At 42.6% G+C, this 16,802-nt stretch overlaps 1 protein-coding gene across 2 annotated transcripts in view; it reads right to left on the bottom strand.

Moving 5' to 3' along the window:
• Positions 1-16,802, bottom strand: part of PUM3 (pumilio RNA binding family member 3) — a 320,840-nt gene that overhangs the window by 212,425 nt on the left and 91,613 nt on the right. For both annotated transcript variants that reach the window (XM_086961213.1, XM_086961214.1), the window contains exons 5-6: positions 2,613-2,688; positions 555-648 (exon numbers count right to left, since the gene is read on the bottom strand). In XM_086961213.1, coding sequence (XP_086817339.1) covers positions 555-648; positions 2,613-2,688 — 170 coding nt within the window. The remainder of the gene's footprint in view (positions 1-554; positions 649-2,612; positions 2,689-16,802) is intronic.

The following is a 16,802-nucleotide window of genomic DNA, read 5'->3' as shown; positions in this document are numbered from 1 at the left end:
ACAATCAAAAGTTGATATTTTATGAGAAGAAATCAGTCTCTCTCCACAACTCATGTTTGATTCCATCTAATGCAACATTCACTATGTGTGCCATAAGGTCCAAACCCATAAACACAATCCTGTTACATTGTTTATGAGCAGGTAGCGCAATTTCCTCCAAGTATTGTGCTAAATCCAAGGAGCATTAAGCTAAGACCTATAGTGGGACCTAGTGTACATTATGGTACTAAAACTACTAGTTTCATGGTTTCTTTTTTCATCATTCTTGCTTGCTGAGTGTTGTTAGAAAGCACTTTTCCTCAGCATCTAACTACTCAGTGTAGTTCCTGTTCACCCAGCTAAGATACTCTTCTCAGAGTTTTATTGATGCGTTCATGTACCAAGATCAGCTTAACTAACAAGCTTGTCCCATTCACAAGTTTACCTCTACACCATCTTAAGTTACCCCTCAAAACATTCTTGGCCAAAAATCATTATTGGTGAATTAAAATGGATTGCTAGTTATGCTAATGGAAATGCAACGCTTGTGAACCATAGTGCAAGTACAACATTACCTTTCAATTCATCAAAGACCTCCTGACGCTGCTTCTCATTGCCAAACTGCACATAACACTGAATAACACGGGTTGAGTCATGTGCAAATGCAATCTGTGGGAGCAAAAGTTTCATGGCTGTAAACAATTACTTTTTTCACATTCAAGAAAATGATGCACACAACCGACACACGACAATTTGCAAAACATGTAATGTCACTCTCTACAGTATGAAACCATTTCACAACACACACAGAGGTAACCCGTGTCTTAAGAGAAAATCTCTTTGTAGACATGGCATAATAGAAGAACTTCAGGGACTCAATGATTCAGCACAGACTATAGCACATGCAATGTTATGGGGAGGCCGGGGCAGATGTTTTAGGAGTGATTAATAAGAATTACAGAATGAGTGGTTGGTGCATGCACAGATAGTTTCAACATCTGTATTGTAGAGCGTCACTGAAGTCTTGGTTGGGGCTTTCAATTCAGACTTCCATGACAATTTCAGAGTTGGAAAATCCAAATTCCTGGTCTGGCCTCCAGTCACAGCAAAGCCTAGTTCTATTATTGGCAATGTGATTTGTCTGCAAAACCATTGGGTGGGGGTGTGTGTGTGTGTGGGGGGGGGGGGGGATGATTTCGGATCCTGATGGCTGTGTTTGGGGATGGTGATGTGCATTTCGGTTTTAAACATGTGTCCTTATTAGCGAAGAATTAACAAGACTGTGGAAAGTGCTCACCAACAATCAACAGGACCACATGCTTGGCCTATTGTTGACAAAACTGAGCCGGATTCAGGAGTTCAGCTGCTCCGCATCGGAGAAGTCTCAGATACATATCAGTAGAATTACTGAACTGACTTACACTTGTTGACTGAAACGACCTGGTTTGCAGTAGCCTTGGAGAACCTACTGTGGAATTAGAGTTTAAAATGCCTAACATTGGGAAGGTCCTGTCACAGGGGGAAGCCTGCAGCCAATTTGGCCATATGAATGACAAAATGAAAATCACCAAAAACCTATATCTAGAAACAGCCTGCAAGTCCAACAGTTTATAAACTACTCCTTTTGGTGGAGTACAGTAGATAGATAGATAGTAGATGTACACATAGTATCAGTCTATACATATGAAGTCCTGCATTTTACCTGCAATTCCACTAACATGAAACATTTAATGCCACATTTACCAGCCCTAGTGAGCGGAGATTGTCAAGGCACTAGATGCATGTACCGTAGCTGTGACAATAATAGTATAACAAAAAAAAGAATCATGTTTTGAGACCTCAGGCACTGCACATATGAATGGGTGCCCGTTAGTCCACCAAGATGTTGAAGAAAGTTGATGCAGACAGGTGCTGAAAGAAGTTTATTTAATACCTACTTTTCAAATGAGTGGTGAAGTCAAACAAAGAGGGAGTGTTCCTCTTTTAGGATGGGCTGCAAGTCTGAACATTGATGCCTTTTTAATCATAGCATCAAGGAAACACCAATTTATGTGGTACCATATTATTGCTCTAGTGTCATCTAGATCAGGTTTCCTCGCCTACTTCAAACTCTGGAAGGTCAATTAAACAGATCTGCATTTCAGAGAAAGCATTTTAATTCGTCAGCATCCGAACATGCATTAAGAAAGGAGTCTGAATCCAGTACCAGATGTTCTGGTGGAGAATGCAATATTTGCAAGCCTGTCATCCCTTTATCGGAAGGGAAGCTACATTTTGGTTTCAGAGCACTCTTATGGTTTACGTTTTTCAGGAAGGTTGGTCACAATCAACAACTGCAGAATCTGGAAAAAGCGGATACATTTAAGCTGACAAAGATAGATTGACCTTATTAACAATAATGATCGTCGGAACGAAGACAGGATGGTACCTTTGTGTGTCCGGAGGAACATAATTTGATAAACACAGGATTCAAAATACTTATTGCATTGGGGTGCTTACTTTGATGTTATTTTCTAATTAATTTCAGAGTAAATTAAACGAATCACTGAATATTATAATGCAGAGCAGGTGCATAATGTGGTTACTGTGACCAGTGCTTGGTCCAAGATTTATTCAGTGACATCTCTACTTACACTCTTAATGTTACCATGTAGCAGTTTCTGTAGGTCAGTCATGAGCTTCGCACGCTTTTCTTTGTCACAATCCTTTCTGCAAACCCAGCAAACATGTAAAAAGATGTGAAAAACAAACTTTTAGATCAGCGACTGCTCCCAGTACAGCCACAAAAAATGGTGATGCAAAATGACAGCAAGAATTATTATTAACAAGTGCTGGCAATGCCAATATGTCTTGCTTATAACAGAGAGTACCTCGTCAGTCACTGATGAGTTGAGGCACTCAGTAATACAACATATAATCACATAATCACTCATCTTTGCGCTTACACATCCATTCATCCAACCACTGACTTATTCCAGCATTCACCCATAAAACAGATGTGCATATGCAAAAAACAAATAGAAGAGAAATTAAAGAATAAAAGTAGGAAAAAGAAAATGTGCCACGACCTAAAATCTGCGGTCATATGCTTGCATATGCTTGCAATATACAAATAAAATACAAAATTGCAGGAGGGGTCATCTTGAATTGGTAATGTACATATTGTACTGCTGTTTTAGAGTTTTAACATAGCGTCACATTTAGAAGGAACGAGTTAGGCATTTGGAGCGAAACCCCATTATTAAGCTATACACAATACCAGTCCAAGATGGCCGCACAATGATACAGAATGGGCAACACCATCCCAAGGTGGCTAACCTTTTTAGAAACACTGGCATCACAGGCTATAGCACACTGCAGGTGAATTGAGAAGGCCAGTAGGAGTGTCTGGAGAACGCCAGGATGCTCTATTCACAACTGAAAAAAAATACAAAACAAATAAAGGAGAAGCTAATAAATGAAAGGGGGCCTATAGAAGGCAAAAATGCAAAACTATAGGCCTAAACACCAAAACGCAGTAATTTCTTGGTGGATGTGTATATGTGATCTCAAAATGCTGCTGCTCACATGGCAAAATAGCCAATGGCAGAAATGGGTTAACTCAATGCCCTATGTAATGCATCATGGGAAGAGGCAGAATGGGAATGACTGTGGAAAAACCAGAAAAAGGCTTACTGATACAGGACCCTCTATGTAATAGATGTATGAACATTTCTTTTTTTATTACAAGGGCATGGAAGGCAACTACACCCATTAGGCCCTCCTAAGAGTGTCTAGCAATCATGATGACATGTAAAATAATCCACCCAAAAGTTTGTCAAAGGATGTAACCAACACCAAAATCCTTTCTTAATATTCAATTCAAATATTTATTAAGATGAGGAACTCATATGAGGTCCCTTAAAAGAGCATACAAACTGTTACAAAAAGAAATGAAACATAAAACTCATTCCACGTTTAGAGTTAACAACAAACAGAATAAAGTGGCAAGGCATATCCTAAGAAATACGAAGATGTAGGAGAAGCAATAGGTAGCAGCTAGTTCAGGTACTTGATAAAATCTAGATTTCTTCCTCAGCAAAACATTCAGCTTTAGCAGCAAGAAAAGGGATTATAAAGCATGGCCTAATATGTGCGAACAACAATTCAATAGCAGCAGTACACTGGGCAAAACGCACTCCAAAATCACACTTTGGGTGAGTTTTTAACTGGACAGCAAACCAAAAGCGAGAAATTAACACTGCATCTCCCTCTTGTGCAAACAGCAGCAAAAATAGCAATTAAAATATATACACAACTCCTTAAAACAATTAAAACGTTTTATACACACTCCTTTTTTACTACAGTTATCTGTGGGGTTCCTTGTAACAAAATGCCTGCCTAATGGCATTAACACAGGGTAATATTTATGGGTATCAATGCACCTTTAAAGTCCTATTAAATATTACATGATTTTCATAATACACAAGTCAGGCCTACTGCCGGTATTGCTTTTTCCATACTAAACAGATCTGACCTATGACATCCGACATAACATTTTCTAATGAACCAATCAGGTCTATACTATTTATCACTGGCTCCTCATCATAATTACCACAGGCCTACTATACTGAGCTTTCCTCAAACATACATTCATAACATTAGAAAGCTGTCCAAAAAGAGGCGGAAAAACAATATACAGCCCCTGATAAGAAGCCAAACTGCAAATCTTCTACCCACAAGGGTTTTGTCAGAGAGGTAACCAACACCAGGTCATTTGCCTATTACAGCAATCTGAAATCTATGTGATGCAAAACCCGTTTACCAACTTTACACAGTTCCAATCCACCCTCAAAGACCTACTTGCTTTCGCATATGCTTTTCACAACAAATAAGTCACCTTCACAACATTGTTGTAACTTTTTAGTGTTAACACCATCATACCCAAGGCTTCTGAAAAAGTTTCCTTAAGACCATACACCTACGTCATCTAACAAAGTTTCATTAAGAACCAGAAAGGCCCAGAAGCCTTTATCAATAATTTTTCACCATAACCAACTACGGCCTACTGAATTCTGCATTAGCATGCAACTTCTGTCCTATCAAAATCTGCCCTCAACAGAATCAACATCTGGGAAGAGCCAAAGACCATCTCTCTTTAGTGTATCTGAAAGCTCTTTTTCTATCGATCACATGTGACAGGTGCGCTCTTACACCAGATCTAAACACCTTTTTCATTTTACACACTGCAGAAATGGTGCAATGCATGAGCAATCACCCCTTTATATAGTGATAATATGGCACTCCATTACTTAAAGACTTTTCCCTAATTTTATCACAACAGTAAAGTGAGCAAGTAATTTGGGTTATAAATGTCATACTTAATGCACGCAAATGTACGACAAGGCATAATTACTCACGTGAGTAGAAAACAGCTTTCGTGCACTAAGAGGCACAACTTAGAATTATTATGCATGAGCATGAGAGGCCATCAGGAAAATGCTACTATCTGTACAGTGAATATGCTTAGTCCTTACACTCATCCACTCACAGCATGCAGCAATAGCACCACCTCTTGGCACAAATTAGATGTCAGATGCCCTGAAAATAGCAACATACAGGTTTTAAATGCATGACCAGGTTCTAGGCCAAGATTACGGATATTAGCATTGTACTGCTGCCTGGATCCAGAACTTGTTGTAATTTCAAGTGTTAGAAAAGTAATCAATTTCAAGAGTTAGCAGAGACTGCAACCGCAGTACCCTGATATCAATAAGCATGACCTGCTTGACTATAGACAAGTGGCATCGCATGGGATACTGGTAGGAACTTTCTGCGATTGATGAAGGATCATCATTTGCACTAATGCCCTTGGGTGGGTTAAAGTTTGTCTTTTGACATGGTGAGTCGTGGCAACTTCTTGAAGCGCTAGCAACACTGAACAGAAGTCTCATTCCTCGAGTTGGCAGGACTCTATTCCCTTTGCCATTCGGGGTCCCTTTAGATGTTAGTTTGGGTCTCTCTGCTGAACTTTTCATATTATCCTTATTGTTTTATTTTTTTTAAAGGATAGATGGATAGATTCAGAGGGTGGTTACCTTAAAATATCATATTTGTTCAGCCGGAACACAGCCCTATTTAAAACTAAATCTGACCAATGATTATGTAATTGAGAAAGAGGCATTAAAAGATCTGATCAAGCCAATAATTCTGGCTGCAATCCACACGTAGGAACAAAATCTTTTTCTTTATTTTCTTTATTTCGGCTGACTTAGCCATAAAAGATACAAACATCATCATAAAAACAAGAATCTACGCAATAGCAAGATGATAAAAATTCCCATTAAACAGTAGCACATTTAAAATTATTCGTTTTAAAATTCATCATTAAAAATCTGATATAATAGTTTTAAAAATTTGATACAATAAAGCATGTACAAAAGCTTGAAAATTAATCATTGGTTATAAAATTCTTGTGCTTGATCCAAAATGCTGTCAAAAATTTAGCTACAGCGAACAATATAATAGGGGATAAGTCCGTTTTTAGAATTCTATATGCCTGAATACAATGGTTAAAACCCAAATTTCTGCACAACCGCACAAGCCAATACCTTCTTGCTTTTTTGTAAGTCGGGCAGAAAAACATAATATGCAGGTCATTTTCCAAGTCATAATTACAGCCCGGACAACATTTTACAGTGGAGGTACTCCATTTGCTAGTAAAAGCTCTAATCGGCAGAGTTCCATACCTCCACTGTAGGTACAGCTTTCTGGTTAAAATAGGAAAAATGTCATCCAGCACAGACTCAAATGCGTAGAAATCTTTTTCTTTTAAAAAGGAATCAATTAGGGTTCCACTTAGCAAATTAAGGTCTTCAATACAGAGTGTGCAATCATAATAGAGTTTAACTAGGTGCTTTCGTGAGACCCTAGTACAGGCTGTCTCCGAGTCAGTCCACAATTGCAAAATCCCCAACTTATTTTTTATATAGTTGAACGAAGGAATTTTGCCCGCTTTTGCTAGCCTTAAAATTTCTAGTAGTTCCTGCCTATATTTAAGGAGCTCAGGTGTACTCCAGAGCCTTCTCCAGAATGTTAGGGGTTTGAGTCCCAGGACTTCATCTATTGGTCTAAGGGCCATATCAAGCCTCAGTGGCAACAAAGGAGTGCTAGAAGGCAAGGCTAAAAGTTGCCTCAGAAATTTGTTTTCTGTGACAATAATCTCGGGTCTGCACTCATGTCCCCAAAGTTCACCACCATATACAACTGCCCCCCTGGCCTGTATTTTCTAAATCTCAATGGGTGGGCGGACAGGTTTAATTGTTGAAGTATTGGGGAGCTTAAAAATGCCCACTGATAATTGGGCCAGTTTAAGTCGGGATTTAATTTGATGGGGGGCCCAGGTCATGTTTTCATTTAAGGTCACCCCCAAGTATTCAAAAATCTGAACCCTTTCCAACCTGTTATCACCTATGCTCAGATTAGGACGAGAGGATGCTGGGGCATTAAAAATCATGAATTTTGTTTTAAGGGCGTTAATTTCTAGCCCCCGGTCCTTACAAAATGCCTCAAAGCCGTCCAACCCGTTGAATCCCCATTGGGGATTTCGACAGCAGCAGGGTGTCGTCTGCTAACATGATTGCAGGCACTCTGCTGCCGGCAAGCTTAGGGGCATCGATGTTGGTTATCCCGTTTAAGTGGTCAATTACCCCGTTGACGTAGAGGCAAAACAGGGTAGGTGCTAAAACGCACCCCTGTCTTACCCCCCCCCCCCCGCCAACGGGGAACTTGGCAGACAACAGTCCATTCCTCCCACACCTTAATCGTGCAAAGTTCTCCTGGTGAGGCCGTATTAGAATGTTCAAGATATGGGAAGCAATTCCCATCTCCGCAAGCACGGACCATAGATTGCACCTTGGCACCAAGTCGAAGGCCGCACGCAGGTCCACAAAAACCGTATATAGACTCCCCCCCTTCGATTGTGACAGTTTTCCAAAACAGCAGGGACAGGCGAAAGATTTGATCAACTGTAGATATGTTCTTTCTGAACCCTGCCTGGTAATCACTCAATATGGAATTCTCCTCCATCCACTCTAGGAGGCGATCAAGGATCAGCCTCCCAAAGATCTTTTGGGACACGTCGATCAGGCTAATAGGCCTGTACTTGGCTGGGAGCATAGGTGAACCCTTCTTAAAAATAGGGACAATCTCTGCACCCAGCCAAGTACCTGGTACCGACATGCCCCTCTGGATCGCGTTATAAATAACCAACAAAAACGGAGCCCATTTTGTGGGTTCATGCTTGAAAAGGTCTCCCGGGAGTTTGTCCAGCCCCGGTGCTTTCCCTGCTGCCAGTTTGTGAATTGCAGCAGGGACCTCCTTTATGGTAAAATCGTCGCCATTAATTTGCGGGATGGAATTCAACAACAACTCCCCGCCCAATTCCCCTTCCGAATCGGCATTATCACCAGCATACAAAGTCCGGAAGTGGTCCTCCCAGACATTAGCTGATATATTAGCCTCAACGGCCGTCAGCGGCTCATCAGACCCAGTTTTTACAATAGACCAAAATCTACGCGAGTCTCTAGCTGCAAGAGCATCAGTTAAGTGTGTCCAATTATCACAATCCTACTCCTTCGCGAGTTGGACTTGGCTCTTGTAGTCAGTTCTCATGGCCTGTATCACCGCTCTATCTTTGTTTTTAGGGCAGACACTAGATCGGCCTTCGCCTTTCTACAAGCGGCATTATACCATGAAGCTCTTTTTCCCTTGGACAGTTTCTTCATGATCCTGGGATTGAACACATCTTCCAACTCATTAGTTAGTTGACCATGTAGAATCCCAAGCCTGTTATGCATGTCAGGAGCATGTGAATCAAATGTTAATTCACTTGCTTCTTCAAAAGTGGGGATAATTCGGGCATAAAGCTCGCAAACCTTCTTCGGATGTGACAATAAATAAGCCCACTTGACTCTACGTCTGTCGTTGGATAAAACCAATCTCAAGTCCGGCAGGTCATTACCACTAGTCTTCTCTATAACAATACCAGGAGAAGATATTTCCAAGATTAATGCGTTATGGTCACTGTCGCTTCTTTCTATGACCTTAAAATCAATCACCTTTGGCCAGGACCGAGTTTCAACCAGTATATAGTCCAGGCGCGACTCCTGCCCTTTCTTATTAAATGTACATTTTGGGGGTATATCTGATTGAACTAGTCCGTTACAGGCTCTAATTGAGTGTTTGAGAGTTAGTCATGATTTGAATGGCCAATGGCGTCCATGCCCTGGGAGAAGGGGCCGCCGTTGGTGGTATTGCCCATTGATCGTCTTCATCCGTGGCTACCCCCTGGGTCAAACCCAGTAGAGGCTCGTAGTGACAATTTAAATCACCTCCGACCACGAAAGGGGTACCACTAGGTAATGAACTCAAAAATAGAGACAATTCCTCAATGGTTCTTGATTCACCGGTGATGTTCACTGGTCTAGAATACACATTAACCAGTGCAAGCCTGGATGCATTGGGCCACTCCAGAAGAACACACTGGACATCTTCTGATAATGTGTTCAGGTGTTTGGCCTTGCAGCCCAGGTGTACACCCACCCAGACTACAAGGCCCCCTGACGGTCGTCCCTTGCCCCCCCAGCGTGCCGGAACAAAAAATGAAGCATAACCGGCACGTATTTTCTCCTCTCTGGCCCATGTTTCCTGGAGAAAGCAAACATTGTTTCTATCAATAAACGATCCCCACTGTGGACAATCCAACTTGTTAACTAACCCGGCCAGGTTCCAAGATAGTATAAGTAGGGAGCCAGTATTTATGTCATTATCGGCTCCCCCCTAAATACTATGGAACCCGTAGTGGTAGACTTCAACAGATCCTGCGTACCCAGCTCAAAGGATACACAGTTTGTGGCATCACCCATACTAAGCTGGTCATTAGAAACAGGGGATGGCCATGCCGGTTGCCCCGGATTATTGCTCACTACTAGGCCGCTACCTAGGGATTTTTTAGCTTGAACGCGGATTCGTGGCCTATTCTTATTCAACCAACTGACAACCTTATTTTTGAGTGATATGAAAGGTTCTCTAGCCCCCGCCTCTAGTACAGGAACTCCTGCTAGAACAACTACAAGGGGGCTAGCTTCAGGGGGCAAGTCGGGTCTTAATTTGTTCCCATTGATATTACCCTCTTGCTCTTTATGTTCTGCTAATAAAGCAGACTTCTTAGCTACCAGTGGGGGATTAATTTGTGTTCCTGATAGGACAGGGAATCCTATCAGGAAGGCACGGTTGTACCTGCGGTAAACTAACTCTGGGGTTGGTGCCGACTAACTGCACTTCCCCCTGGATGGTCTCCTTTCCTTCCCCTTCCAGCCTCTTTTTAACCGTGGCCAGGCTATCAACAGCCCCGGCTGTAGCCTTCTCAATGCTAGATAATCTTGCTTCGATCTTAAGGAGTCTAGCTTCTAGGGGTTTGAAAAGGATCTTAAATAAAGCACTCAGGTTTTCAATTGTCAGATCTGTGCCCGACGGTGCCAAGTTATTAATGTTTCGGTCCCCTTGGATCGAAGAGGGCGACCCCGCCATTAAGTAAGCAGTGAACTCACCTGTATCCACAGCGGCCCTGCCTTCGGGAATCTGGCAACTCGATTGCTTAGCTAATTTTGCCTTTCTCCCATCAGGTTTTTGAGCCACCCGTTTCCGTTTTGGTACCGCCCCCTCCCGGTTCCCACGTGATTGCAAGTTATTTGCACTTCCTAGACTATCATTTTGTCAGTTAACAGGAACATTAAGTAACAAGTTACTCTCCGGCAGATCCGATGGAGCAATATCATTACACAATATAACATTATCCCCTGTAGAAGTCTCATTTACTATTAGGCTGTCGCCAGACCCCGGGACTTCGTTTATGGTTGTGTCCACACACCTCTCGGGTGTTTAAGCATTCGCTATACCACCCAGTGATGACCTCTTAACAGTTGTTAATTCCGGAGATAGACGCCGTTCCAGTATGGTAATTTCATGAGATAAAAGGGAATTGGCTCTAACAATACATTTTTCCATTGTACCTACTGTAGAGCCAGCCATCAAAGTTGATTTACTCCTTGTTTCCCGACCCGCCATGATTCTGAGAATAATCCCAGGGAAAATCTTAACGTTTAAGTACCTGTAACTGTCCGTGTATCAATGCAGCACATGAAGGAGGGGTGGCCCGGTCCGGTCTCTCCCGGTCTCGAACGGGCTAAAACGGGCCCACCCTTGGCACGGGCTTCGCCCGGGCGCATCCCGCGTTGCGCGGGAGGTGCTTATTTATATAGAGCAGGCACGCGGGCTTACGGGAAGAGGCACCAGCTGTGAGCAAACTGAGGATGCTGGTCCTCGCAGTCCCGTAATCCAGCGTCGATGTACAAACTCTCCCAATAGTTCCACTCCTCTGGTACAACACGAGCGCCAAGCAGCAAAGTCCCACGCAAATTCAAAGTGCTACGTGCAGCAGGAAGCGAGCGGCAATCTCTTATCAATAAAGAACATAGTTTACATTCTAGGAAATTACCGTAACCATGTGTGGCAGGGCTGCAAAGTGGTGTACCGGCCTCTCTCCTCATGAGAGGCCTCCCGGTCCAAATAGGGATAGACTCAGTGGAGCCATAGAGCATGTTGTATGTGAGTGGACCCAGTGGATGAAATTTGTTGTAGGTGCCCGAATCAGCCTCTCCTGTCCTCTAGCTGGGCTTCTCAAGGGATGAAAGTCCGGCGCTGGTCCAACAACGCGCCGCGGTCACAGGCTCGTTAACAAAATCACTTTGTGGTATACAGAACTCAACACTGCAGAGGCGTCTAGGAGTTACCATGTCTGTGACACGGGGCTATTCCCAAACATCGGTTTGAGTTGATGATATAAAGCTCCTCAGCAAAAGGCAAGGCTGGTTGCATTGGGTAGTGAAAATGGCTAACAGACAGGTCTCATCAAGCTGTGCTTTACAGTTACCACGAACAAATCTTTCAAAATTATCCATTTCACCCTGCGATACAACCCAAACAGAAAACCTTTCCATGCACCATCATATTCACATGCTGTCTTAGCAGTGATAGTGAACAACACAACGGTAATCTGTCCCTGAAAGCCCAAGTAACTAGCATGTCCATTTCCTGCAAATAGCTACTTCATGGTAATAAGGAGCCCACACACTAGACTAAGCAAAACATTGCTTTTGTATCCTACAGATACAAGACACATACAGCCCTGATGACAGACCAGTGACTCCAGCCTGGTCTTGAAACGCGTCGGCAGTGTGTTTGGGAGATACAAAGTATCATTGTTGTACAAAAGCTAGGACCGGCTGGTCCAGCTTTAAAATATACATAAGTCATTTAATTACTTATATTTTATCCTCCCAACCTCTAGTTTCTCTCATTCAGTGTTTGCAAGTTTTTTGTTGTTTGTGATAAAAATGTTTGTATTATTTTTTCAATAATTGTTTTATTTAATGTCTGATGTGAGAATACTTTCTAATGTGTGACATAATGGTTTCTAAATGTGTAAATTGTCTTTGCCTTTAAATGTTTGTTAAAGTTTGTTTAGCCTTGTAAATATTTGCAATCAATGTCTTTTTTTTGTCAGCAATTCTTTGAAAATATAAAAAATACAAAATGATTGACACAAAATAATGGTGTCTAGGGAAGCGACAATAAATTGGTTTCTTACCCTGTATCAAAATAACGTATTGAGTCACTGTGGTTTGGGTACTTTGTGTTGTTCACTATTGATATTAGGTCTAGCCCTCACCACATAAAGGACCTAACCCCTTTTGTTCCCAAGTCTTAGCAGTGAGGCCTTTCCTTGAAGTCCAGGGGGGGGGGGGCTCAGAGTTTACAAGGCCACCAGGGTCTCCAAGTGTAAATACACTGATGCTCATATTGACACTTCTGGGTAGTGAAGTCGAACAGTCCAGGACTGCTAGGACAATGTAGGGATTAGATACAGAATGCTTCAGTAGTAATTATTTATTCAGCAAACTACCACTAAAGCTTTTTGGTGTTCATCTTCGCACCAACAACACTGAATGGTAAGTTATAGTTGAGAAAAGAAAGACTAGTGATTAAAAAGCCAGGTTTGGAGTTTCACTCTAAAACTTTCAGCAGGCAGGATTTATTCCACATGGACTTGGGGATGCAGTTGCATGTTTTAGTACACCAAGGTGAAACCACTGCCATCCAATGATTTTAAGTTTGGTAACAGAAAAAATGCTAATTCGCGGATCACCTGAACTAAAAAGTACCTGTGGAATTTAGAGTTATATGGGGCTCTCTGTGTTGCTTTGCAATGGATGCGTTCCCAGATGGGCAACCAGTGCACAGTAGGGCCGATATTTGAGCTTTCCTCAACAGTCCAGTGACCTGCTAGACTACGGCACTCTGCTTCAGTTGAAGATGTTTCAATAACTGTTTAGGGGTTGCAAGAAGAACAACACTGGCACTGTCACCACTGTAACCCGGAACTAGGGATCAAAATAAGGAATCATTATTTTCAGAGACTATTTGCAGGAAATGGACATGCTAGTTACTTGGGCTTTCAGGGACAGATTACCGTTGCTCTAGATTCCTGGATTTTACACAGAAAGTGGCTGCCCCATTATCCATAAAGCCACAGATATTTGTGCTAGTTAGAAATGTAAAATGAGGTACTAGGCACCTGTCTTTCACCGCATCTAGTTTGATAAAATTGGTGGAAATCTACTAACTAGTACTGAAAAAGCATGCTAGCTATAACAAGTCGATTCCTCTCAGAGAACTACATACTGTGTTGTATTCCCATACATGTAAAAGTGTGTCCCTTTGAGATGGGAGCATTTTAGCCATTGGGTCACATACAAAAGTGAAATTTCAAAGTCAACAGGTTTTGCCTATGTTAACTAAGTGCAGAGTCAGCACTGTGTGAGTGGTGGGTGAGCAGTATCTGACTGCCGGTGCAATGTTAGGGTGACTGCTGAGCAGAGTAAATGGTGGGTGTGTACAGGGTGAGAGGTCAGTAGGTGAAAGGTATGAAAGTGTTATACAGACATGTCAGTAGTGCAACCAAAAAACGATCTGGTATATAATCTATCTCAGCCCCATTGAGCACCAGGGTCAATTGCAAGGAGTGTGTTAAGGAGAAAAAGTGGCAGTCTTGCGCACACAGCAGTCAGATAAAACATGCGAGTTTCGATAATGAAGTGGCCATCACATTCTCACCAGAGTTAAAGGCTTGATCAAAACAGTCAAAAACGCCATATGTTTTGAAGCAAACCAAGAAAAAAAAATTAGTGGAGAAAGTAGGAGCATATTATTGTCATACCAAAACAAAAACAAAACATGTCAAGGATGATACTTGTGTTGGTTCTCAAAAGAGTTCATGGTCAACTGTTCGAGTTTTTCTTAAGAAACTTATGGATAAGATAGTCGATAGATGCGTGTGGCTCCCCTCGCGGATAGTATTCTCGGCGTCCTCTCTGTCCGCAATCCCTCAATGTGTTATAAACCTGACCGACATGGTGCCATGTTAAATCACTAGTCCATTCACCACAGAAACTGTATGTTAATGGACAAGGTGCAACCGTGTGGATTTCCTTGGTCTTCACGTGTAAACTATATGGAGTGGTATGAGAAAAAAAAAAACAAGCACTGGCGTTGCCAATAAGTCTCGCAGTAGGAAAGTTGGAGCTATTGGTTTTGTAAATGACATTTTATATTTATATATCGTTATAGGCATTGTCAATAATAATATATAAATATAAAATGTAATTTACAAAACCAATAGCTCCAACTTTCCTACTGCGAGACCTATTGGCAACGCCACAGAAGAAAACATAGGCATAATATAGAACTGCATTAAGAAGTACTTATTTCACGTGTTATTTTTGTATAACAGCCCCAGGCTTCTGCTGGAAATCAAACCCCAGGCAGTGACAGAGCCGATACCAAACAGTGACAGACTTTCCAAGCCCAACAAGGTGGGCCACAGCCCGGTTTAAGGGAGGGACATCATCATGCCTTCATTGGGTACAGTGCCTTAGATGGAGGATGTGTGGACAAGCTGTGCGATGTCTTTGTCTGACGTTGGTGCCTGAGTGATTATGGTATGTGTCTGTCTCTGGTGTATGTGTGTAATTTATGTGTCAAAGTTTGATGTGTGGGTCTGATGTTTAACTCTGATGTTTGTATGCTTTCTGGATCTGACGTCTGTGCCTGTTTCTGAAGTCTGATTCTGATGTCTGTCTGATTCTGATGTGTGTGCCTGATTCTTATGTCTGTTTTTGTTGATGTCTGTGTCTGACTCTGCATAAGCTGGGTGGAGGTGTGGTTTGTTTGTGCTTGATGGTGCCTTTGTGTGCCAGCTGCACGAACTGGGTGGTTTTTTTTGTGTCTGTGCTTTATGCTACAGTTTGGTGCCTATGTGTGTTGCTAGCACCAGCTGGGTGGCGGTGTGGTGTTCTGTGCTGATGGTGCAGTCTAGTGCCTTTGTGTGCTAGCCTACATAAACAGGTTGTCAGTGGGATATGTATGTGCTTGATGGTGTAGTGTGGTTGAGTGAATGTGCTGGGAGTCAGTGTTTGATGCATTTATACTTCTACGAGGTGGTAACTATTACGGCGATTACTGTAAGAAAGATTGTGACCATGTTATTGCATGCGGTTGTAAAGTGGGCCAGCTTCCTGAGAAGAGGTATGCAGCAACTCTGTAAGCGAGCACACCAGTTCCACTGTAGGGGGCCCACCGTCGCTCTTTGCTGTGATAATGGCACAATATCCAATTAAGAAAGTGGTCGACTTGTGGGACTGAGTGCACGCACTAGCGCAAGAGGGATTACACCAACCCCTCACCTAAAAACGGCGGGAAAGACTGCGACGGCCCAGCCCTGCATTCTAAAAACTGCACCGATGGCTTGTGCATGCAAAGTAAGTGTGGGCAACAACGGATCAGAGAAAGGGATGAGGACAGAGAGGGGTGGGCTCTCGCAAAAACGAGAGTGACGGGCGCTGTTGACCTGGTTTGATCGAAGACTTCTGTGAAGGGCCCGGGAGATTTCTCTGATCTCTATACACTGCTGTACGGTCTAGCTATTAATAAGTACCACTTTTAATAATGTATTTACCAAAGTACCATGATCAAAATTAGCACGACTCTTAGCAGTGTCAGCAGAGAGGCCAATGACTGAATGAGCATTAAGTTTGAGCTCCATTTTACGCCTTCCTGAGGAGTTTGGGAGCATTTTGAGAAGCATGCACCGCTGTGGACAAGCCCGTCTCTGTATCCCTCGTTTCACCAGAAACAAACGCGCCTGAGTCATCATCTAAACACCAAGATGTGATCTAATGAAATGTTACTGCACGCCGCATAAGAAAATGGCATCCTACTGCACTTGTCCTATGAGAAATGGCGAGTACCGATAGCAAACCATGGAACCCTTGACTAGGGATTGCACCAACCCCTCACCTAAAAACGGCGGGAAAGACTGCGACGGCCCAGCCCTGCAGTCTAAAAACTGCACCGATGGCTTGTGCATGCAAAGTAAGTGTGGGCAGCAACGGATCAGAGAAAGGGATGAGTTGGTATGGATGTTTGATGGGGACAAACAGGATCATGGACACTACCTCCAATTTACGTCCCTGTGTCACTTCCCTAGAAAACAAGCGCAAGTGGATAATGAGCCAGAGTGAGGAGTTATTTTATGTCACGCTGTAAGGAGAGTGCAGTGTGAGAAAAGACTTGGTGCCTTAAGCGCTGGAGAGGAACGGGACAGAGCGAACAGCACGCAAGTGAAAAAGGGAAGCGGAGCGAGCTGCGAGCTGTTCTTTTGAAGT

The sequence above is a fragment of the Lissotriton vulgaris genome, chromosome 3_1, assembly GCF_964263255.1.
Source record: "Lissotriton vulgaris chromosome 3_1, aLisVul1.2, whole genome shotgun sequence".
Taxonomy (NCBI): domain Eukaryota; kingdom Metazoa; phylum Chordata; class Amphibia; order Caudata; family Salamandridae; genus Lissotriton; species Lissotriton vulgaris.
Note: the sequence above shows the minus strand (reverse complement) of the source record. Positions and strands in the feature narration are given on the sequence as shown.